Genomic DNA, 25,354 nt, shown 5'->3' with positions numbered 1-25,354 from the left:
ACTAGTTGATGAAGTGTGCTTCCGTGACCATATATCTTGTTACTTACGCGATATTTCTGTATTTTGGATTGTCATTATTTTTCTCATAAAAATATCCGATTTGTCATATAAGTCATACTTTTTATGCATATGTTTGTGAGATTATTATTTAAATGGCTAATGAATATAATTTTCAAATTTCATATGATGATCATGACAATTTTTTTTGTCAGGATAGTAACACATCTGCATCAGTAAATACCTTGCTGAATAAGCCAATCAGAGTACGTTTTACTTGTTTTTGAGTTGAAACACGCGCACTCATTGGTCTGCTGACAGCTCGGATACTTGCATCTGTGTTTGACGTTCAAATTTGTAAACAAAAAAGATGGCAAATGCAGACGGCCAACTTCGATCAGGAAACATGAGGAGTGGAATGAAGATCAAGATGTACGAAAAACACGGAAGAGCTTACGTATGGAATGCCGACGGTTTGTGCTCACTTTTGATTTGTTGTTTGTATTTGAAGAAAGAAATTCGTGGAGGCGGCGTCGTTGTTTAGCATTCCGGGAAACAAGGAGGGAGACACCATCGTGCCTTTAATGCCGTTGTTTTTTCGGCATGGCGGGGTACAACGAGGGAGGCCATCGTGCCTGTTATACCTTTGCTTTCTGGCATGGCGGGTAACAACGAGGGAGGCTATCATGCCACTGGTACCTGTGTTTTCCGGGTAATTCTTCAATAGTTGCCACAGGAATCAATGGATTTGATTCGAACCTTGTCTGTTCCCTGAATTTCCTATACTTCCTGTTGTTTATTACCACAAATCTCGATTCATTGAAAATGGCGGATATTAAGCATATTTATTCACGTTGTCTTAAATAGAAAGATAAAGTATTTTAATCAAAAAAAAGAAATCAGAAACAAGAAAGGTTAGTTCTATCAATATACTGTAGACATTTTCAAGTTTTTCAATTATGCCTACACAGTGATATGTTGCCAAGATCTCTCCCTGGCGCTATAATAAGAGGTTTCCTGTGTTCTGTCTTGCCTGTAACCCTAACAAATTGTGTCTGGTGATATTAAATATTGTCGCCAAATAGCTGTATAAGTAACTGTGTAATAGAAATTTCGCCAAACAAAAAGTTCCCTCGTCGAGTTTCACAGCATGCTGGTAAATGTGATTAAGGAATACAGTATGCTAAATGCTAGTTGAAGAATATCGTCTCGGAACAGCTATCATAATACAGACGTTGGCGGTCTTTTTCTGTGCCGAACACAAAAACGGACATCGAAACAAAAAAAATCAGCATAGAAAACATAATGGAAACCAACAAGCATAATAATAATAATAATAGTAGTATAAGACTTAAATAAACAATGGTCTTTCCTGTTGTATTAATATTCTCTGTATAAAAAAGAAATGCAGCCCGGTCTCGCTTTTAAATAATAAACCAATATGACAACGGGAAAATAATATATATATGTAAAATGATGCATTTGTAGGGAAAATAATCTTACTGACGTGCTGGAAAATGAAACTATTTTAAATAATAGGCAAAGGGGGAAACCCATTTGAAAAGTCTTCAGAACTATAGTTTGTTTCAGGTTAACTTTGCAGTGAAGAGGAAGCTACGAGGGAACCGCATCACTCATTGCTATGACAACGAAAGGCTCTTAACCTATGTATCGATGTGCGGCCTCGGTAAGGTATGGCTGATTCTCGCCAATCTCGCAGAAAAAAATATTTTTTACGTATAACGTAATGCTTGTAGAAAAAATTGCAGTCAGTTAGTAACAATTAGCTAATGAAAAAAAAACCATCGTCGATACTTTCAGAAATTAAAGTGCGGTTTTTGAAAAAAAAAATCTTTTTTTTTTGAAAAGTATCTTAGTAACTCCTATTAACCTGGTTTCAACGTTTGAATTTGGAAATAGCTCCAAATAATAATAATAAAAATGATAAGGAAAAATTTAGAATTCTTTTACTCACTTTTCTTGCAGAAATTTCCGTTGCTCACCCACCCGAACGCATATACGTCGATGCCACTTGTTATCACTCCAGTTTTAGTCATTTTTTATGGATTCCCATTCTATGGAATCCTCACTTGAAGTTGTAGAACTATCGGATTCTCTATTACTTATTAATTGTTGCTCCAACATGTGTTCCATCAGGCCATCTGCAATCCAAAATTCCTTCCTTTTTAATATAACGTGCATTATGCATTATTGCCAAAAAAAGAACGGAGAAGCGTGTTTTTTCTTTCTCTTTCTCTCTCTCTCTCTATCTATTTCAAGTACAAAAAATTGGTAATTATCGCCATTTATGAAGCCAAAAGCTAGCAAAGTGTGACTAATAATAGCTAAAAATGTCAGGGTAGCGAAAAATGTGTCCTGGAAAAACAGGCTTTAGGGGCCGTTCAAGTATTAAGTCATCATCGATGGGGGTTTCCGATTCGCTGACTTTTGATGACAAGGAGGGGGGGGTTTGGATAATGCTGACGTCGTCAACCACCCTCTATGAAAATATGAGTTGGGATTCAGAGGGGCAGAGCTGATGACGAAATTTTGCTGACAAGGGGGGGGGGTCAAAAATGACCAAAAATTTGCTTACGTAATACTTGAACGGCCCCTTATATATGGTCACCCATTGAAATTTCTAAAGAATCTCCGGTTTTTCCATGTTAGGGGCTGTTCAAGTATTATGTCAGCCATTTTTTTTAATTTTTTTTTTGAAGCCATTTTTGACTTCCTCCCCTTGCCAGCAAAATTTTGTCAGCACTGCTCCCTACCTCCTAATGCATATTGGTGGGATCAGAAAGGTACACTTAGTGGGGCTTGTGCGCCTCCCCCTTCCAGACGGAAAAAAATTGTTTTTAATTAAAATTTTGAAAGAAAATACCTTTATACTCTCTTAAGTAACCTGCGAAACACAGTTCCGATCCGTGGTGCATTTAGAGCACTTGAGCAGCCCTAGTGCAGTTCTACATCACTCAAGTTACCCGCGGAACATTTCCAGGTTTTAAGTGATCTGTGGCATAATTACAGATCACCTGAGTGATGCATGGTGCAGTTCCAGAGCACTTAAGCGGCCCAGAAACATTTCCAGAGCACAAGCAGCGCTGACACATTTCCTGAGCAGTTGAAATATCCATGAAAAATTTAGAGATCGCTAAAGAGGCTTTGTAGGGGACTGACTTATCAATAGGGAGAATTTTAGTTCAAGTGCCCAATAACTATCGAAAGTACAATTGAATAATCGACATTAGATATACCCAAAATTCCAAAACGAACACGGCTATACGCGTTTCGGAACTATATGAAGTTCCTTCATCAGTAGCAGAAACAAAGAAGAAAAAAAATATTGAAAAAATCCTTATAACAGGAGTTGCTTGCTGTTGTAGACAAATTCAAAATGAATTTGACTCTATTTTTTTGGATAGATCCAACGTCGATTATTCAATTGTATTATCAAACCCAAAAGATAATTCATTTCTAACTATCGAAAGGTTTTTCGGTTTTTGGAGCGCCAAATAAGATACCATTAAGAATATTTCATATCTTCATAAAAGGGTGATTGATGATGCAAGCATCATCCAAATATCCCCCCCCCCCCTGTCATCAAAAGTCAGCAAATTGGAACCCCCCCCCCCCACTTTATCGATGCTGACGCAATACTCGAATGACCCCTCATTTGTTTGCTATGTTTTCTTTTATGCGGAATGCGTCATCACAAGATAAACTACAAATTTTTAAAGTCGGGGAATTGACACCTATGCAGAAACAAACTTTACGTTAGGTTCACAACACGGACACGCACATTCCAACGTGTATAGATTTGTTAGAAGTTCCGCAGAGGAATATGGACGAGATGCATGTCTGGTTTAGTAGTTATGTCTGAGTTTATCTCTTTATATTTTTGCAATTTTTCCATGCACAAAATGTAGAAATAATAGCACATCTGTCCTTTCTGTACTGTATATAGTGATTAGGTTCAAGTGTAGCCTATATTTACACTCCAGATCTTCTGTATTTAGGGTGATCATACGTCTTTTTTCTGGCCATTCTGACTTTTTTTTGCAAAAATGTCCCAGTTTCTCCCGTTTTTTGAAAAAGTCTATTTGAATTTTTATTCTTTATTAAAGTCAAAGATTGAAATTACTTTTCAACTATATGTACTTTTACATATTATACCAACTATATTACTTTTCATTATATGTAACTATATTGTAAATAACAGGAGAATATTCTCATCAAGAACTTATAAGAATATTCTGAAGTTATTTATAATAGTAGTCCTACCAGAAAATATTCTCAAATATTCTCCTTGATGAGAATATTCTCTGAAAGATTGCGACTTTTAAATCAAGTGATTTAAATCTTCCTACCCGGGTAATAAATAGGATTAATATTATTTTGTTGCTGTCTCTTTTTTTTGGCTGCAGCTGCTCATGAACTTCGAGCGGATCACAGGATTGTGGGATCACTGATTGGAAGCTTCCCTAAACGTGGATTCCAAAATACTGTTAGATATTTGCCCTTGCAGTTGATGCCAGAGGAAGCAACTCTTCTGGTCGAGAAAGGTATGTCACATTTAGCTATCACACTCACTTTTGATAAATGAAATGGTACTATTGTGGTACTTATAATCATGCTTACCCTAAAAATGTCATTATGCACACATTTCACATAATGTTGCAATATATTGCATCAATAGTGCCTCTTGATGTGATCACATTAAGAGGCACTGTATATGATATACTACTTCTCTCACGGGAATTGCATAAAGCGCTTGACCTCTCTTTTTTACGCCATTTTTTCTGAAGGTATAGGAGAAATTTTATCCTATTGGTTGGTTGACAGGACTCCTGATCCAGAAGTAGCGAAAGAATACTGGGAGAGAAGGGAAAGGCTGTGTGACGAACAGGTAATCATGATAAAGGGTTATTATTTTTGTCTTCGAGTGGTGTTCAAAATCAGCTTTAAATAGGGGGTCGTATTGTTGACGGTTATTGCACAAAAAAAACCCCACATTCAAATACACTATCAAAAGAGCTGGGCCTTTTCGTGTAATCATAAGATCAAACTTGCATTTAAATGTGTTTTCGCGTTGCCATTGAGTGTTAATAATTACTTTTATATACATTTTTTTCATTATCAAACAGATCAAAATACTCAAAGAAAGGCGAATTAAAATGATCCTCAAAAAAGCAGACTTGATATACGAGGGTAAGAAGCGGAAATCGGAAGAACGCAATTCAAAGAAAAGATTGAAGTTGGATGACAGCAATGATTGCGTGAACGTAGAGGATAATAGTGATGAAGAAAATAGTGCTCATCCTGCTACGGTAAACCCTGATGAACCGATGCAGACGGATTCGATGTCGTCTGGAGGTGAACAATCGTCACAGAATGTAGGTTCATCAAAAAACTCTCTTGCATGTCCCACCGATGAACAAGATACTAGCAATCCAAGCGAGAGAGCAGTGTGTTACATGTGTGAAGCTGATCCAGCGACTAAACAGAAAGCATCAGAAGCTAAGGGTTGCGTCTCTGAGACAGATGCTGAGAAACATGCTGTCATCAACGAAGAGATAATGAAGAAGACTCCAAATGTGATGCGGGAACATTGTCAGGTACAGATATTCACAGGTAGGAGGAGCTGGTTTTTTGTGTTTTTTTTGTGCTGAATCTCATGTTGATATGCTTGTGGGATGAAGATATGCGTTGATGATTCATGCTAAAATTAGTTGATATGTACCCTTCATAAAATTTTTACATAAGAATTTCCAAAATTCTTGTGAAGGAAATATGGGCAGCCTAGGTATTTATCGGGTTGTGTGTATTGATACTTTTCTGCCGCTACACCTTAACAACAAACTATTGTATACCCAGGTTAACTTTTGTGTATCCAAGAATGTGAGCAGACACAACAAAATGAAATGAAAAAGAATTGTTTCTCTATGGATCATTTATTCATTATAAACACAAACTTAACAATAAACGATTTTGAGTAATTAACATTTTTTTCTCACTCTAATTGCAAAACTAAAGGTCAGTTTTTTCAACTATTGACAATTAATTTCTAGATTGCATCACAACAAAACAAAAAGATAATCTCTCACCAAAAATGCAGGTAAACTTTGCGTTTCACATTTCCATCTCTCTTCCAAATCATCGCAAGAAGCTCTGCTTGACATTTGAGACCAAAGCATCAGCAATTCTTTATGATTCATTGAAACTAGTAAGTCCAAGTTCCCAAGAAAGATGTGATGGACACATTGGCATCTCTCCGTTGATGCACGCGTACAGGAAGATTTCACCACAGGATATACACTGGAAACATCTAGCTGATCGAATAACGTCAATTGGATCGATCAGCCAGTCCCAAGGCTTAGCATGAAATGCTAAGCGTAACTTATTTTCTTTTGGTGAGATCAAATCCTTAGAGCATATTTTGGTTTTGGGCCACTTTAAAATATGCCCGGAAACATAGTGAGTAATCTGTGCGCATTGTTATGGCAAAATGTTATGTCACGGTGACAAATTTGTAAATACTATTTTGCCAACATGCGATACCATGGCTTTTGGACTTATTACAATTTGCGTCCGTTGTTTCCTCATAAACTGAAAGAGAAAGACAAAATTTTGAGGAATGAGACTTCGGGTGAATAACTCAATTTTTTGGAAAAAGTGGCATGACATTTTGTCATCTGAGCACAGAAATATACAACTGATTACTATTGCTACATAGTTAAATTAAAAACTTTCAACTGAAGGCTGAAGATTAGTATCAAACACTAACCATTAAAATGAACTAGCAAGTTCAACTTGAAGAAATAGTAATCGATCTGTAGCCAGAAGGAATATTTATACATCTAACAGTAAAGATTTTTTTGGGATCGACTGTTACACTTGAGCATTCCATCGTTATATGGAAACTATAATGTAATATTTGGAATTTGCATAATTACACATCACATAAACTTTTTTACATCCAAAATATTTTAAAATGGCATCAAGAATAACATCAAATGGGGTAGTTGATCAGGTTCACCCAATAAGTCATTAGACCTATTAAATAATGAAAATATTGTCAACAAATAAGTGCATCCCAGATGGAAGTCCGCTACCAACCACCCAGAGAACGAGTACAAATATTCAATTCAATTACTCATACAACATAATAAACAAAATAAATAATGCGAGTAGACCAAGGATGACATTTCCCAATGATCGCTAAATACTATTGTGCCATTGGATAAAATTGAGAGAATAATTTAGGTGGGATGCCGACAAGCTGACCCTTTTTCTCCAATTTCGTCTGAAAGCCGTAAGACGCTCCGACTGCCAAACAACTGGCCCAAGCCAAAACGCCAGTGGGTAGGTACCTTTGGTAGTTTCTGGTAGCCGAACATTAAACAGATATTTCCTGACCATGAATTTCAAAAACTTCGCTGCAGACTCTATTTTGTTAATCAGCTGGTAAAGAAATGCCACTAAGAATTTTTTTGTGTGAATTTTATTTTTGAAATATTCTCCTCCAATTTTGTGGGAATGACTGATACATATTTCACTGTATTAACCCTAGATTCATAAACATGCATAGGAGATACACTATTCATAAACATTCGTCTCTCAGACGAATATATTATATTGATGATTTTTGTTTTATTGAATACAAAGAGCAATAAAACACACTCTAAATCTGAAAAGTTGTTTATTAATCATTAATTTTCTGAAATGAAAATGAACACAATAGTTATTCTGAGCAATCAACACATAATAAACCGTGGTGATCCATACACATGAATTTTTTACCTTGGGTACAACAGAACCTTATCATTTGACGTTTTTTTATAATCGCAGTAGGCACAAATTTTTTCTGGGATCCACAGGGTTGATCAAACACAACCCTTTTCTATCTCTTTCACTTTAAAAGTTACAAGTGTTTACGTATTTTGCACGGTCTGTGAGACAAATGTTTATGAATCTAGGGTTAAATACACAGAATAGTAACCTTTCATTTCATGTATTATACAGAAAACCCATGGAAAAACGACAGCGACTTTACCTCAGAGAATTGGAGTTTCCCGAAAACAGCACGAGAGAAATTGAGGTATGCCGTTTTCAAGGATCTGTGGGAAAAGAATTATTACATTACTCCGGGCACAAAGTTTGGTGGAGATTTTCTAGTTTATGCTGGTGAGTGTCAATACCCATCGCATCTAACTTGATATTTGTATCTAATACATATTTCTGTGTATTACACACATCTGTACTAATGTTTTATCACAGTGTATCATTAATGTAACAGTACAAATATTCGATCATAACACTTCACTTACAATCTATACATATAAAATTGATATTCTGTAAATTCTTGTTCTCTATACATACAAATCTACAATTTGTAAATTGATCATCGCCAAATTTTACATAAGTGCCAAATACAGGGTTCCCAGCAACCTGGAAAGTCAGGGAGAATCAGGGAAAGTCAGGGAATCGGAAAATGGTCAGGGAAAGTCAGGGAAAATATGAAATATTTGTCAAAATTCAGGGAAAATTCTAAATACTTGGGAAAAGTCAGGGAAAATTTGAAGGGGAAAAAATCAGAGGATAAATCTACTTTCAAATGGTTTACCTTCACATAGCTGCCAAGTCTCCCGAATTTTTCGGGAATCTCCCGAATTTTAGCTTCATCGCTCGATCTCCCGAAAAGTTCTTAACTCTCCCGAATTTTTACGAAAATCACAAAAATCCCTAATTGTCCCTAAAAATTCCCTACTTCATTAAAAAAAATCCCCGCTTATGAAAACAATCCCTAAGGAATTTCTTGTGGGGCATGAAGCCTCTTTTTTTTCCCTTTCGAAATGACGTCACACGTCGTAAATGGGGAAATTCCCTTTTTAAAGAAGTTTTACAAACCCTCTGATGGTAACAAGAAAGTTATTTGTCTTATCGTGCAGGGAAATGGCTTAGCAGCCAATAGTCCTGGATAATAATTGAAGATTATAGTGACGCGCATATGGTCAAAATTTCTTTTGTTGAAGTTACGTACGTGCGATATAACAAAGCATGAATAATGATAAGCAAAAACATATTTAATCAATTTTTAAGATACTTATTCCGATGAATTTCCTTTCATCAAACGTTCCAGAAGAGGGCCGACTTTTCCTCTTTGTACAAGTTGTGTTACGGACATAAACATCGGTCATGGAAAGACTGCCATCATCAGTCGTGAAGTGAAAAAAAAACATCAAGCAAGAGTCACAAAAAGTCAGTGTTCTTCAAAAATTGACTGTGTTTTCCTTCATCTTCCGATGATTTTGGGGTCATTCGCGCAGAATGCTTGTTCACAGCGTTTCTGATTGAACACAATATTTATTTTTACATCATTGAAGTTTTGGCCTCCGATTTCACTTGTTTTTTGCATAGGAATTTTATTCCCAAGGGTTTAACTTCCATGTGTGTAAAATCCCTATTTTAATTTGACTTCAGTTTTTGAGTAGGGATTTTATTCCCTACGCTTTAACCTTTATGTTTGAAAAATCCCTATTTTATTTGGAAAAATCCCTATTGTATTTATTAGGGAGTGGTTTTAGCATAAAATACGGGTTTGCGCGAAAATATCCTGAATTTTCATTTTCAAAAGTTGGCAGCTATGCCTTCACTTTTTTCCATGGAAGATTATTTTTCAGATCCCCAGGAAGAGGAAAAAAATCCTTATGAGCATTTTCCTCCAGATCCCCTACTGAGAGATGTCTTATCAGTTGAAGGGTGGGATTTTACAATGCTGGCCAAGATACAATCTGCCCTCTGAGTAAATAGATGAAGGGATCTAAAGTGGAGAGACCCTCCTTTCCATTGTTGAAAGCAAAGCCAATAGGTATGTCCTCACTGGTGCGTCTTCTTTCAACAGCTTTCAACCTCGTTTTTTTTTTCTTTACCGCTGAACTCGATCGCATGCCTCAAGTGGCGTGCCTTTTTTCTGTCTTCACCTATACGGCTAAACCTTTCAATTCAGATGCCGATGCAATTTCCACATTTTAATGTGAAAATATTTGAGGGAAAATTGCTCTATAAAAGACGGAATATATAGACAAAATCATTCTCAAAATTGCTCAACTTCGGAATAAATTAAAAATTAAATCAAGTCGTTCGTCAACTTTACCCGAATATAGTCGAGTCAAAGAAATTAAGAAAACTGTATACTTCTATTTTGCTAAGTCGTAATCTAATACGTATTTAAATAATTTTTTTCGTTCAAAATTATAGTCAGCGCAGCATTATTTTTCTCAAGTGTTTGTTCATACACCAAAGCACTAAATCCGTGGTAATAGAAGTGAAAAACTTGAAATTTTCAAATTAAATAATTTTTCATAATAAAAAGTAGCAGAATATGATAGCCCAAGATGATCAGATTTAAAATATTTTCACACACAAATCCGAATATCAAAAGAAAATTATTTAATATGTTGTTTCAATCAATTTTTAAACTTGAAATACCGTACTTTCGACAGTCAGTAACAGAAAATTTCTCTAGAAGAGAATTTCTTGTGCGCTCATCCCTAAACTCTGCGTGCTACTCGAAAGGTTGATCCTGGTTGCAGCTCTAATAATATTAATGAAAATAAAATCTGCATAAAACTGTACAGTTTTTGAGAAAATAGCGAAGATTATTATTGCGCTGAAGGGAACAGCCTGTTCCTCATAAATTCGGGCCTAATGTGCAAACATTAATCTTTTCCCTCCCCACCCCCCTTTTATATAAAGTTCTTTGAGGCAACTTTTTTCCAGTCGCAAGCGCAATGCTTGTTCCCATCATCAAAAAAAGTGCACCCTTATCAAGTCAGGATGATTTTAATCGTTGAATGTAATTTGTACAAAGTGTTCAAATTGGGACATTAATCAAGTACTCGCAAACATGAAATCGGACACGAGCATCAAGCACTTTGAAAGCACCACAGTGCCCGCGAGCAGCAGGTTGAATATGTCTGCTACAGATTACAATTATGTAAAAAGTTTACATAATTACTCTCAAATTAAATTCCACGTTTGGTAATATTCTACGTAAAGAAAGTTTAAAAAAAAATAAAGGAAAGGAAATCAAAATTTGTGGGCCTCCTAAAATTGCAAGGGCGAAGGGCACTTGCCCCCGTTTGCCCATGCAAGATACAGGCACTGGTAAAGGGGTCTTGCATCCGATAAGGGTGATCCTCCAACAGTTGACTAAGTATTATTCGTGTGCTTCTCCACGAAATGTTTAGAAAAATGTGGAGTCAAGAGTTTCAACAGCACGGTGGACCTCCGATGAAAGTGATATTCGGAGGGCGTACCAATTTCATATACTTTGAAAAATCATACCATTAGATCTTATTATCATAAATAGCCCTCCAACACATCTGGTTTAAGTTCTCACGCCGTGTCTGGATTGCCCCATGCATTGAGGTGGCCTCGCGAAGAGCTCGTGAATTATTTCATAATTACACAGCAAACCTCCGTAACGCGAGCTCTTCGCAAAAACATGAAAAAGAAATCGACCAGCATTTTAATATGAAATTCTACCAAAAAAATAAGTTTCAAGACAATCATTTAATTTATAATTTTACAATTATAATTACCGTTAATTTAAATTTACCTTCAATGATATCACATAATGCACTACGTGACCTGAAGTCTTCAAAAGTATCAACGTTTTTTTTTTGTTTACATCATAAAAATCGAGAAAAACTTATGAAAACAACACTGAATCTTCACGAAAAGGAAAGGGAAATTGAACGAAAATCCAACGAAAATCCAAACTTGGTGGAGCAGAAGGAAAAGGAATGCCTCTTAAAAAATGGCCGCCTTTCAACAAGTTTGAGTCACGCCTGAGTGATTTACGACACGCTTGATGACAGGTGTGCCAGTGGAAAGCGCATTGACGCAGAAAAAACGCACCAGTGTAGACATAGCTAATACCAGCTCTTAACTTCTTTTCTATTTCTTCTGAAAAAACATTTTATTTTCTTGTTTTTTTTTTTCCTGCCTGTGGGTAGAGAACCTTTAGGCCCATTTCTCACTGAGCGGACGTGGATCCAGATCCCAGATCCACATGCCCTTTCACACGAGCACTGAAGTTCTAAAAAATCTTTAGTTTGAAATTTGTGCATAAAAACTTTTTTTCCCCGATTTTTCTAATTATTTTTCTCCTTCACCCCTGATTCAGTGCTCATAGGCAGCCTAGAGCTATTCTTTGGTGGTTTAATCTAGAGCCCCATAGAATAATCTTAATAGTTTAATCATAACATAAAGATGCCTTTTCAGTTTGATCGTCACAATTAGTCAATGGGAGAATATATCTCAAAATATTTTCACACACAAAAGGTTTTGAAAAAAAAAATCTAAGATCTGTCTTTTTGGAAAATATGAAAAAAAAATTCCAAAAACACATCCAATGATGTTCCAAAAAAACAAAGGCAGGAGATATCAAAGACTTTGCAAGTAGAAAAAGGGGGGAGGGGTGGAGACATTCAAAATGTCTGTGCTTAGAAATATTCACATCACAATTCTGTGTTAAGCCTGGATTACACTATAAAAATTTTATAATTCTTTTACAAATGCAACCAATAAGCTGATCGGTTGCATTTTCTCGAATGTAACCGATAAATTTATTGGTTGCTTTTTTTCAAGTTTTATAAAATAACTTTCATAAACCTTTTAGAGTGAAATCCCATCCTTAGATTAGTCACTTAAGAAATATAAAATTTCAATTTTTTTTTAAGTTTATAGACTCAATATCATGTAAAGTATATATGTATGTATTGGGGGGGGGGGGGAACACTCCAAAACTATTGAAGTGCTTAGGGCTTTCAAACGTGTTAATCCAGCCCTGAGTGAACGCCGTACATGGATAATGTTGTTTAATAAAAGTATTTAGTTTTAAAAATAAAAAAAAATATTTTAAACAATTTTAAATACTTATATTTTTAAAATTTTAAAAATTTAAAAAGAAAAAATTAAAAATTTGTAATTAAATTTAAAAGTTATTTAAGTATGTAGTCAATTAAATATTCGTAATGAACAGAACTGCTTATAATTTTGGTCCCGTCAGTGTTCGTTGTTGGCAGGTTTTATTATATAAAATTGTAAAGTATGGACAAAAGGCAGTTAAAGTTGCTATATCTCCTTTATCTAAGGAAACGGAGGGATAGACGTATATATGTGGGTACATCCTATTGATGCACAGGGACCTTCATATGGTGTTTTTATATTTATGTCAAATAATTAAAAAAATTCCATGCAAAATCATCTTGAAAAAGTAGCCAAAGATGTGGACTAATTCGACCCGCATCCGCGTCGTGTGAATAGCTCCAACTAACCTAATGTACGAAACTTGTATGTGCGGATGCGGAGCCCGCACGTAGGTTTTGACACATGCGGATGCCATCCGGACCCACATGAACACTTCAAAGGTGCGGGCGCATTCCACATTGTCTGAAATGCTCTGTATATACCAATTGTTAAAACTTCTTCCAAACCTGCGTCCACATCCGCTCCGTGTGAAAGGGCCCTTAACCTTTATATGTTGAAGAATGATTTGAATTCAATTATCTCTGTGAAATTTCCAAGGAAACTAATGTTGTGTGCAAGATCATATACACAGTTTGATTTTGTAAGGAGAGGAGTGCTGTTGGCGGCAAAATATTAGCATCTGTCTGTAATGGGCTTTTCAATGGTATATTACCATGAAATGCTATACAGTCGCCCCACCCCGCATTCACGGTTCCCGTATTTGTCGTTTTTTTCCTTCATTGGATTTTTTCCTCAGCAATCGTCATTTACATGTTTTAATTACAAAATTTGAATTGTGCCTGTTTAGGATGGCTCATTTATCTAGTGCTACTGATAATGCTCCGAAAATACAAAAAAAAAAAAAAGTTTACAAAAAAAATTAAATATATTGACTATGCTTGGCGAAAGTAAGTCAGTTGCTGCTTTGGCTCACCACCAGATGATTTTCATGATATAGATCCCTCTATGGTACGTTCTTCACATGTAGAAAAATTGGTAGAGGAAGTCTTGTCAACATACTCCAACATACTTGATGATATGAAGAAGAAACGGCAAACAGAAATTACAATGTTCTTTCAGAAAACATCACCAACAATCAATCGCTGCACCCTCGTTTACATTCCCTTATAATTTTGTGTTACCTGCTCTTCTCGTGATGTTCAATAAACAAGATAAACAAAAAATCTATGGTTTCAGTTATTTGCAATTTCCCATATTTCCCCCCCCCCAGAATGTAACCCCCACAAATACGGGGGAGGGGGGTCGACTATAATTTTGAGCATAGTTTCCTAACCTTTTTTGTCCCATCTTGGCCCCCTTCAGAAATTTTTTTCTCCCATCGCCTACAACGCAATCTAACCCATAGGATCCTACGTTATACCTGTAGCTTCTACCGCCCCCTGGAACATTCCATCGCCCCCAAGGGGGCGTTAACGCCCACGTTGGGAATCACTGATTTAGTGATATTAGATGGTTTAAACTTATATATGCGTGTGTCAGTGTACGCGCATTTGGTCAGGGAAATTTTTGAATTTGGTCAGGGAGAGTCAGGGAAATGATCAAGCGGATTTTGCTGGGAACCCTGAAATAGGATCTGACTTGAACAATAGGCTACTTTAAAATTTGAAAGTTCATCAGAGCAAGGCAAATGCCCAAAATGGGTAAAACACTGTCGGGTAACAATGGTTGTTAGGACTCATCAATCACTTTCGGCATGTTTACTTTGTGGTTACAGTAGTTTCCAAACAATGCCTTTCAGACATATATACAGTCGGGCTCCCCCCCCCCCCTCCCGTATTCGCGGGGGTTATGTTCCAGGGGTGACTGCGAATATGGGAAATCCGCGAATAACCGAAACCATACTTTTTTCTTGTATATCTCGTCTATTGAACAGCATGAGAAGAGCAGGGTAACGCAGAGGAACGAAATGTAAAAGAGGGTGCAACGATTGTTGGCGATGTTTTCTGAAAGAACATTGTGATTTCTATTTGCAGTTTCTTCTTCATATCATCAAGTATGTTGGGATATGATGACAAGGCTTTCTCTACCAATTTTTCTACATGTGAAGAGCGTACCATAGAGGGGTCTATGCCATGAAAACAATCTATTGCTGATTTGAGCATGCGAAGCACTTCCGCTATGTTACTCATGGTGAACTTGTCTTCTACTTTTTTTATATTGATCTTCTTCATCTGGTACCGCTTGAGTTTCAGGAGCAGTCAACTGCATTAATTGTTCTTCGATCAATACCTCTGAACTGCTATTAATTAGCTGTTCGAGACTTATATATATCTATATCATTGAACCATTCTCCACCCACTTGTTTCGCTAACGTGAAATGTCTCTTAAGTTCGCTCTGTAGAATTGGTTGTGTCCTTTAGCGCACATTGTGGCCAAAGAGGTTAATCCAACCCGAGGTGACTGTTTCTCTCTTGGGAGTTGCCACGGTTCTAGTGATGACAGTAATGCCATTAGCGAGCCATTCTAAACATGCACAACTCAAGTTTTGTAAACAAAACACATCAATGACGATTTCTGAGTGTTGCAAAAAAAATTTCCAGAAAGGAAAAAAACCCGCGAATACGGGGGGGCCGACTGTACTACTTTACAACAGTTTGTCACTAATGCACCCAGTGTACAGAGAAAACCCAGGCAACGGATATTATAGCTAGTTTGAAATATATATGACAGCACTAAACTCTAGATAAACACTCAGACTGTTAGATACGCGTCCACACTTACAGCACAAATTATTCAATAGTAAATTGCTTATGGCGATAGACTGGAGTTGTGTTTGGTTTGGGAAAAAAAAAAAAAACAACTAACGAGGAGTTCTGAAACTATAAATCATTGAAGTCTAATAACAGCTGGGGATTTTTAGCTGTGGGTCACACCTAATTTTAATTCTCAGGGGGTCTTCCGAGAATGTGTGGGGTGGTAGCCCAGGTTGATAAGATACCTAAAGTACCAGATACCTAACGTAAATGTTTAGAGGTGTCATGAGTTCGATACCAAATTCGTTCTTGTCAGAAATTTTCCTGACACTGGGGGTACAACAGAAACGGCCACAGAAAAAAGATTGCTACCACAGGGAGTCCCATACTGAGGGTTTAGTGCACCTACCTCTCGGTGAGTATAAAAAAGGCTGCTATTCGGAATAAATTGTAGGTCCTAGTGCAGAAAATAACCATTTTGCGACGAAAATTATCAAATGATCCTAAATGTGGCTTTCAAATCCACTAACAGTCAGGGGCTCTTGAGCTATTAGTCACTACTGAAACTTTATTCGCAGGAGCTTTTGAGATGGGTCTTTCAAATTCACTAACAGTTAGGAGTTCTTAAGCTGTTTGGGCCACGACCCGAACCTGATTTGCAGTAGCTTCTGAGACGGGTGTTTCGAATCCATTAACAGCCAGGGATTCGTGAGCTACTACTAAACCACTCATGCACCTCTTCCATATTCTTCTGCGGAAGCTCTAACGAATTGGTACATGTTGCTGTTTGTTGTTTGTTCTAAACTGAAGAGCCAAAAAAACTGGTACAGGCATGCGTATGCAAATAAAGAGATATGGAACCAATCAGAGTACGGCGCTGCGGTCGGCAACGCCTATATAACACAACAAGTGTCTGGCATAGTTGTTAGATCGGTTACTGCTGCTACAATGGCAGGTTATCGAGATTTAAGTGAGTTTGAACGTGGTGTTATAGTCGGCGCACGAGAGATGGGACATAGCATCTCCGAGGTAGCGATGAAATTTGGATTTTCACGTACGACCATTTCACGAGTGTACCGTGAATATTGGGAATCCGGTAAAAAATTAAATCTTAGACATCGCTGCGGCCGGAAAAAGATCATGCAAGAACGGGACCAACGTTGACTGACGAGAATCATTAAACGTGACAGACGTGCAACCCTTCCTCAGATTGCTGCAGATTTCAATGCTGGGCCATCAACAAGTATCAGTGTGTGAACCATTCAACGAAACATCATCGATATGGGCTTTCGGAGCCGAAGGCCCACTGGTGTACCCTTGATGATTGCACGACACAAAGCTTTACGCCTCGCCTGGGCCCGACAACACCGATATTGGACTGTTGAGGACTGGAAACACGTTGCCTGGTCTGACGAGTCTCGGTTCCAATTGCTTCGAGCTGATGGACGGGTATGGAGACAACCTCATGAATCCATGGACCCTACATGTCAACAGGGGACTGTTCAAGATGGTGTGATGGTATGGGGCGTGTGCAGTTGGCGTGATATGGGACCCCTGATACGTCTAGATACGACTTTGACCGGTACGTAAGCATCCTGTCTGATCACCTGCATCCATTCATGTCCATTGTGCATTCCGACGGACTTGGACAATTTCAGCAGGACAATGCGACACCCCACACGTCCAGAATTGCTACAAAGTGGCTAAAGGAACACTCTTCTGACTTTAGACACTTCCGCTGGCCACCTAAATCTTCAGACATGAACATTATTGAACATATCTGGGATGCCTTGCAACGTGCTGTTCAGAAGAGATCTCCACCCCCTCTTACTCCTGCGGATTTATGGACAGCCCTGCAGGATTCATGGTGTCAATTACCTCCAGCACTACTTCAGACATCAGTCGAGTCCATGCCACGTCGTGTTGCGGCACTCCTGCGGGCTCGCGGGGGTCCCTACACGATATTAGACAGGTGTACCAGTTTTTTTGGCTCTTCAGTGTACTTGTTATGTGTAGTACTACCATCTGCCACCAGCTTTTCTAACTATGAGGGAAATGTAATGATTGAATAATTTATCGTTGTAGGTCTGTTGCTGTCTGTAGCGAGACTTTTTAATGGAAAGATTGGCTCGCATTTGCGCCTCAAAGTTGGGAACCACAGGAAACCAACTTCAGCCGACCATGGTGGGGTTCGAACCCGGATCCACACGCTGCGAGTTTGTCGCTATTACCACTCGACCACCACAGCAGCATGGATTCTTGAGCTATGGGACGTGAGCCAATCCTTATTCTCAGGAGCTTCTGAGATGGGTCTTTCAAATCCACTAACAGCCAGGGATACTTGAGCTATGGGTCACAACCCAATCCTGATTCTCAGGGTCTTGAATGGATCATTCAAATCCACTAACAGTCAGGGACTCTTAGCTATTTGTCACTACCTTTGGGATGTGTCGTACAAATTCACTTACAGACAAGGATTCTCGAGCTATGGGTCACGACACAAACTTGCTTTGCAATGGTTTCACTTATTTCAAAAAACAAATAGTTCCATGGGTCGCAAAGCTTATCTTGTTGATTTCGGGTCACAGTTGAAAAGGTTAAGAACCTAAATAGTAGCTAACCGCTGGCCCATCAGGTAGTTTTATGCAGCCTTCTGTTCTGAAAAGGTTTCTCAAAGATATCACTCTATTCTACCTTTCCATGAGCAGACCCTTAACAAGTGATTATAATCCTTTCCTAGAAGATAGAGATGTGGTGTTTAAGTTTCTTTTTTTTATGTACTTTAGTATAGAATGCAGACCTGCCAACTCTCCCGATTTAGGTGGGAGACTCCAGATTTTTCATCCTTCCTCCCGCTCTCCGGATTTTGGTAGAAAATTAGATTTTATGCGAGCTTTCACGTTGTCGTGGCGTCAATGATTACCGTTGCCGTTAGGGAAAACACCCATAGAGGACAGCCGTAGTCATTTCCATCAATCACAGCCGTAAAAAAGATCTCTGTGGCCGCATTTAAGCAACTGGCAAAGACGTGACTTCGTTTTCGTAGCGTTTATCTACAATCATTTATCAGGGGCATGACTTTGATTGCCGAAATTCCTGTATAATCGTTATTGTATTCCATTAACAGCTGTGCGGTAAACAGGTTTTTTCATCCGCAGCTTTGTAATTTGAATTTTTTTTTAATTGTTTCTTCCGATTAAACATCTTCAGAAAGAAAATATAAAACTTTAAGCTATATATATAAAGCCTTTGTAGTGCTGTCCACACGATGGCACTGGCGTATCTTCCCAGCTTGTATAATTATTAGTCTATTTTCTGCTGGTGGCATCACAACAGAAATCGGGAGTCAAAGGCGTCTGGCTCGGTTTGTTGATGGTTGATGTGGTCTCACTCACCGACGCGCGTGTCTGCGTCTCATCATGCACGGGCCACATTTTCCTCTACCAGCATCCCCGTTCGTATTATGTAAATATTATCCGTTGTAAATAAAGTGTAAATATATCAACTAAAGATTGGCGACATCGGACGTGAAGCAAAAGAAACCACCATGGCAGAGGTGAGTGCCGTAGTTATACCGCCATTCAACGTGCGTGATGTATCGTTATGGTTCGTGATGTGTGAAAGCACTTTCGAGTTAGCCGCTCCGAAACCGATAACAGAGTCAAAAACAAAATACAACTACATCGTTGCAAATCTTCCTCCAGATAACGCATCTCTAGTACGAGACATTCTCACGAACCCGCCAACTTCGGAGCCATACGAAAAACTAAAGCACGAACTAGTCGCACGTTGCAGTGAATCCTCGTCTAGACAGCTTAAGAAACTTCTCGCTTGTGAGCCATTAGGAGATCGGAAACCGTCTGACATTCTCCGTGAATTAAAACGAAGAGCGGAATCTCTCAGCGTTTCGGACGAACTATTGACAGAACTCTTCCTGCAACAACTACCCAAATCTACTCGATCTATACTCGCTGTCGTGAGCCCACTAACCCTTGACAAAACGGCTGAGCTGGCCAACAAGATCCAAGAAGCAAGCCCACCTCATGTAGACGCCGTGAACAAAAGTCAACAGTCGGACACGATCGCACAACTCCAAGAAGAGATTGCCCAACTACGCCGCGAACTGAAAACAGTTTTGCGTGTGCGTTCCCGTAGTGTTTCGCGCTCGCGTTTCCCCCGTTCAAAGAGATCAACATCACCACCTACGTTGCCGGATAGGCAATTTTGTTGGTACCATAAGACATTTGGCAATCAAGCCAGAAGGTGCACTTCACCATGCAGGTTTATAAAAAACGACGAAGGCGGAGAGTAGTAGCGACATGCTCCCTGCCAACGACATCTCGTCGCTTATTCATAGCCGATCGAAGCACCAACATTTCATTCCTTGTAGACACTGGATCTGACGTTTCAATACTCCCAGCATGCAGCACTGACAAACGTCAACCACTTCTCCAACTTTCCGCTGCAAATTCGTCTCCAATAAACGTCTATGGTGAGCGAACAGTCACTTTAGATTTTCAACTCAGCAGAGTCTTCCGGTGGACTCTTGGCCGCGGTACCGAAACCGATTCTTGGAGCCGATTTCTTGTATAACTTCAATTTGCTTCCGGACTTACGACGACGATGCCTCCTCGACATGAGGACGAAACTTACTGCAAACTGTCAACTAAAGAAGTCAGAAGTGTACTCAATCAAACTTTTCGACGGTGACTCAACTTATCAAAGCATGCTCAGCAAATCTTCGCTGAACTCCAAACCATGCTGTGAGCATATCATCGAGACAACAGGTAGGCCAATTTTTGCTAAAGCTCGCCGTCTCTCTCCAGAAAAGTTATCTTGCGCAAAAAAAGCAATTTCTGGACATGCAAAAACAAGGATTATGCCGGCCATCAAACAGTGCATGGGCCAGTCCAATTCATATGGTCAAGAAACCTAATGGTGCGTGGCGTATCTGCGGTGATTACCGTCAGCTAAATAAGATCACCACACCAGACAGATATCCCATTCCTCATATCCATGACCTAACCCACATGCTTCATGGGACTGCAATATACTCGACCATCGACCTCGTCTCGGCGTATCAACAAATTCCAGTGGCAGAAGCTGACGTGCCCAAGACTGCCGTCATCACGCCTTTCGGGCTTTATGAATTTCCTTTCATGCCCTACGGACTTTGCAATGCCGCCCAGACATTTCAGAGGTACATCGACCAAGTGTTGGCTGGTCTCAGTTTTTCAGCGGGATACATAGATGACATCCTCATCGCATCAGCGAACTCTGAACAGCATAAACAGCACCTGGACATAGTTTTCAAACGACTGGCCGAACATGGTCTAAAGATCAACTCTCTGAAGTGCAAATTCTTCCAAGATGAAGTCACATTTCTCGGACACAAGATATCATCAAAAGGAATTTCTCCTCTTCATGATAAAGTGAAGGCGATAAAAGATTTCCCAAGACCGGCAACCATCCAAGAACTTCGACATTTTCTAGGAATGTTGAATTTTTATCGGAGATTCCTTCCTGGGTTAGCAGAAACACAAGCTCCACTATGTTTATATCTTCAAGAAAAAGCCAAAAGCAACGCGAAGATTGAGTGGACGGAAACATCAAATCAAGCTTTCGTAGATTGCAAGAAAAAACTCATTTCTGCAACCCTTCTTGCTTTTCCACATCCATCGGCCGAACTCTCTATCATGGTAGATGCATCCAATACAGCAATCGGTGCTTGCCTACAACAGCTTGTCAACTCGCACTGGCAACCTCTCGCTTTCTACTCCAGGAAGCTTATCAAAGCTGAGATGAATTATAGCGCTTACGACAGAGAGCTATTAGCAGCGTATGCGGCAGTGAAGCAGTTTCAACACATGATCGAAGGGAAACATTTCATCCTCTACACTGACCATAAACCCTTGACATTTGCATTTCGTCAAAAGCCTCACAAGACATCTCCCAGACAAACACGACATCTTGACTTCATCGGACAGCATACCACCGACATACGTCACGTATCAGGCGTACAGAACCTAGTCTCTGATGCTCTTTCTAGAATACAAGCCATTGCATGCCCTCCATCAATAGACTATTCCAAGATCGCAGCAGCTCAAGCGACCGACAGTGAACTTGACTCTCTCAAGCATTCCTCCTCTTTAAAACTCAACATCTGCAATTTAGTTGGTATAGACAAACCACTCTGGTGTGACACATCCTGCAATCGAGTACGCCCATATATACCGAATACTCTTCGAAGACACGTTTTCGATGTTCTTCACAATCTATGCCACCCAGGCATCAAAGCAACAACACGTCTTGTCTGCGATCGCTTTGTATGGCCTTCAGTTCGGAAAGACTGCACCACCTGGACTCGATGTTGTGTGCCTTGCCAAAAGTCAAAGGTGCACAAACATACTATTTCCGCTCCAGGAAAAATAGAAATGCCAGACGCTCGTTTCAAGCACGTTCACATCGATATCATTGGTCCACTTCCGTCATCCCAAGATTACACATATTGCCTCACCTGCATCGATCGATTCAGCCGTTGGATCGAAGTTTTACCGATGAAGGACATGACAGCAGCCACTGTTGCTTCAACATTCTATTCTGGTTGGATCAGTCGTTTCGGAACCCCAGAGAAAATAACAACAGACCAAGGTCGACAGTTCGAAAGCTTCATCTTTCACGAACTCACCAAACTCCTTGGCATTCAGCACATCAGGACGACACCTTACCATCCTCAAGCTAACGGGATGATAGAAAGAGTTCATCGACAACTGAAAGCAGCTCTGATAGCTAGGTCAAACATGAACTGGGTGAACACACTTCCAACAGTCCTGTTAGGGCTACGATCCTGCTACAAAGAAGACCTCAAAGCCACACCAGCACAACTCGTATACGGCACAGAGCTCAGATTGCCTGGCGATCTAATCACCAACAGTAGTAACAGCATACCGTGTCCCACAGAATTTGTCTCCATTCTAAGGGACCAGATGCAGCAGCTACAACCAACTCCTGCAACGGCGCATGGTGAAAAGAGACTGTACATACATTCGGACCTGAAGAACACCACCCACGTCTTCCTGCGGTCAGACACAGTAAAACGAGCTCTCGTCCCCACTTACAACGGACCGTACGAAGTGCTGAAACGTGGTGAGAAGACATTTTGCCTTCTCATAAAAGGAAAACCTTCCATGGTATCGGTCGACAGGTTAAAACCTGCCTTTCTGCTCACCGGCAGTGTGCCTCAGCCAACCAACAAAAACATAGATGTATCCGTGCCAAAAACTTGCTCCGTCGTTCCGAAAAGCATCCTAAAAAAGACAACGACCTGCAAAAATATTTGGAAAAACCGTCTACGTTCATCGAAGCACGTGACTTTTAAACTTTAATTCTTTCTCTTCTGTCCTCGTCCTTCGGACTGCGAGGGGGGTACTGTAGTGCTGTCCACACGATGGCACTGGCGTATCTTCCCAGCTTGTATAATTATTAGTCTATTTTCTGCTGGTGGCATCACAACAGAAATCGGGAGTCAAAGGCGTCTGGCTCGGTTTGTTGATGGTTGATGTGGTCTCACTCACCGACGCGCGTGTCTGCGTCTCATCATGCACGGGCCACATTTTCCTCTACCAGCATCCCCGTTCGTATTATGTAAATATTATCCGTTGTAAATAAAGTGTAAATATATCAACTAAACCTTTAAGAACTTTACCGCTGTGGTGGTCGAGTGGTTATAGTGCCGGACTCGTGATGCGAGGATCCGGGTTCGAACCCCACAGTGGTGGTCGGCTGAAGTTGGTTTTCTGTGGTTCCCAACTTCAAGGCGCAAATGCGAGCCGATCTCCCCGTTAAAAAGTCTCGCCACAGAGAGCAACAGTCCTACAACAGTAAATCATTCAACCATAACACTTCACTCATAGTTAGTAAAACTGGGGGCAGATGACAGCACTACACATAACAAGCATTACACAGAAACAAACTTTACGTCAGGTTGCACTACACGTACACGCACATTCCCGCATGTACCGATTCGTTGGGGGGTTCCGCGGCGGGGGGGGGTGCATGTGTGGTGTAGCAGTAGTAGGTAGGGGCTCGGGGATCCATGATGTTCTTAAGTCAGCCACCTCGTTGGGCAATTTGCCTGTTGTGGCGTTGTATTTGTATTTGTATTTGTATTTGTAATTCTTATACCCAAGATCATATACCAAGAATTCTTATACCCAAGATCATATACCAAGAATTCATATACCCAAGATCATATACCAAGAATTCATATACCCAAGGTCATATACCAAGAATTCATATACCAATCACTGATAGCATCCACGGAAGGAAACACTTATACTTTATGAACAGTATGTAGATGTGATTTCTTTATTCTGCATGGAAAGACTGACATGGAATTATATTCTTCTCAGGGCAATGCAGAACCTGCCTTGGGGGGTGGGGGGGAGAGAGAATGTAACTTTTTCTTAATTTATTTAAAAAAAAAAAAATTGAATTTTTTTTTTTTTTTTGATCGAGTCTATGAGTGTCAGGAGGGAGAAGTACCCCCCCCCCCCCTCGGGAGAATCTCCGGATTTCTGGATTTCAAAAGTTGGCACGTCTGTTGGCACAGCTGTTAATGTAAGATGACACATAGCTGCCAGATAATGTTTTTGACTTACATGACTTACATTTGGATCAGCACCCAAACCTAACAGGTGATCTGCTACTTGTAAATCATTGTAAAAAACTGCATTAAATAGTGACGTAATACCACAACCAGGGATTTTGGGGTTTATGGGTTAAATTTCCATATATTCTTTTCCAACATTCCAGTTATCTGACGCACTGTAGCACATCGCTTGTCTCATGAGAAAGCACTCATAATGATAGTTTTAAAAAAAAATCCTCATGAGTTTTATGATGATGGGCTTTAATTTGCTATAAACCTGTTTGTCATTCTTTGAGGAATTTATGAATTTGTATTTTGGATCTCTTTACGCGATACACCCTGCATATATATTTTTCTATTACTCAGTCTGTATATGAATTACAGGTGATCCTGTGAAGTACCATTCCATCTTTATTGTGCTGTGCATGGATGAGAACGAACCCTTTGGAGCATTGGATCTTGTCGTTTACGGACGGTTGGCAACACAGGTGAAGAAAACTGTGGCCATGGCCTACATAAGCTCAGAAGACTTATCAGTGCATTATATATCTTTGAAATGGGCCTCTGAAATGTAGCTTCTGTATTGTTCTGATTATATGTGTACATGAATTTTTATAAAAGTTTTGTTATGTATCTTTCTGAATATAACTGTATAGCCTGTGGAAAACATTTCACTTTCGTGTGTTTAAAAATTCGAAGCAGCGATAAAGATCTTATATATATGTTTTCCCACAAATGATTATGCCAGTTTTAAAGTTTTCACATCAGTTTTTTAATCGATGATCCACACTTCCAAAAGGTTTTGAAACTACATATTCAAAAAACTGTTAGATACAGACACATATTTACTTATGCTTGGGGATGTACACAAACACATACATCTTATCAATATACCACTTTAAATTGGTAGGCAGAGATATGACCCACAGTGAACAAAACTTATATGAACCAGAAT

General features: G+C 39.3%; 1 protein-coding gene across 1 annotated transcript; it reads left to right on the top strand.

Annotated features, from left to right (window-relative positions):
- The first annotated feature begins 296 nt into the window (after positions 1-296).
- Tsen34 (tRNA splicing endonuclease subunit 34) lies at positions 297-25,032 on the top strand. Its single transcript, XM_089251597.1, has 6 exons — positions 297-470; positions 4,425-4,562; positions 4,806-4,906; positions 5,145-5,631; positions 8,023-8,184; positions 24,784-25,032. The coding sequence occupies exons 1-6, from the start codon at positions 368-370 to the stop codon at positions 24,972-24,974; spliced, it is 1,182 nt and encodes a 393-aa protein (XP_089107723.1). The 5' UTR covers positions 297-367; the 3' UTR covers positions 24,975-25,032.
- Positions 25,033-25,354: the final 322 nt, after the last annotated feature.

Source organism: Pholcus phalangioides, unplaced genomic scaffold (assembly GCF_987345545.1).
Source record: "Pholcus phalangioides strain wild (caught in Gottingen) unplaced genomic scaffold, Ppha-v1.0 ptg000027l_1, whole genome shotgun sequence".
Classification (NCBI taxonomy): Eukaryota; Metazoa; Arthropoda; class Arachnida; order Araneae; family Pholcidae; genus Pholcus; species Pholcus phalangioides.
This window is presented reverse-complemented; position numbering and strand designations above follow the sequence as displayed.

Bases quoted from the DNA above. Each gene is read 5' to 3' on its own strand.
- Tsen34 (XM_089251597.1), top strand. From the start codon at position 368: ATGGCAAATGCAGACGGCCAACTTCGATCAGGAAACATGAGGAGTGGA. The intron at 4,563-4,805 runs GTATGTCACATT...TTTTTTCTGAAG, and splicing joins AACTCTTCTGGTCGAGAAAG to GTATAGGAGAAATTTTATCC. The intron at 5,632-8,022 runs GTAGGAGGAGCT...TGTATTATACAG, and splicing joins TCAGGTACAGATATTCACAG to AAAACCCATGGAAAAACGAC.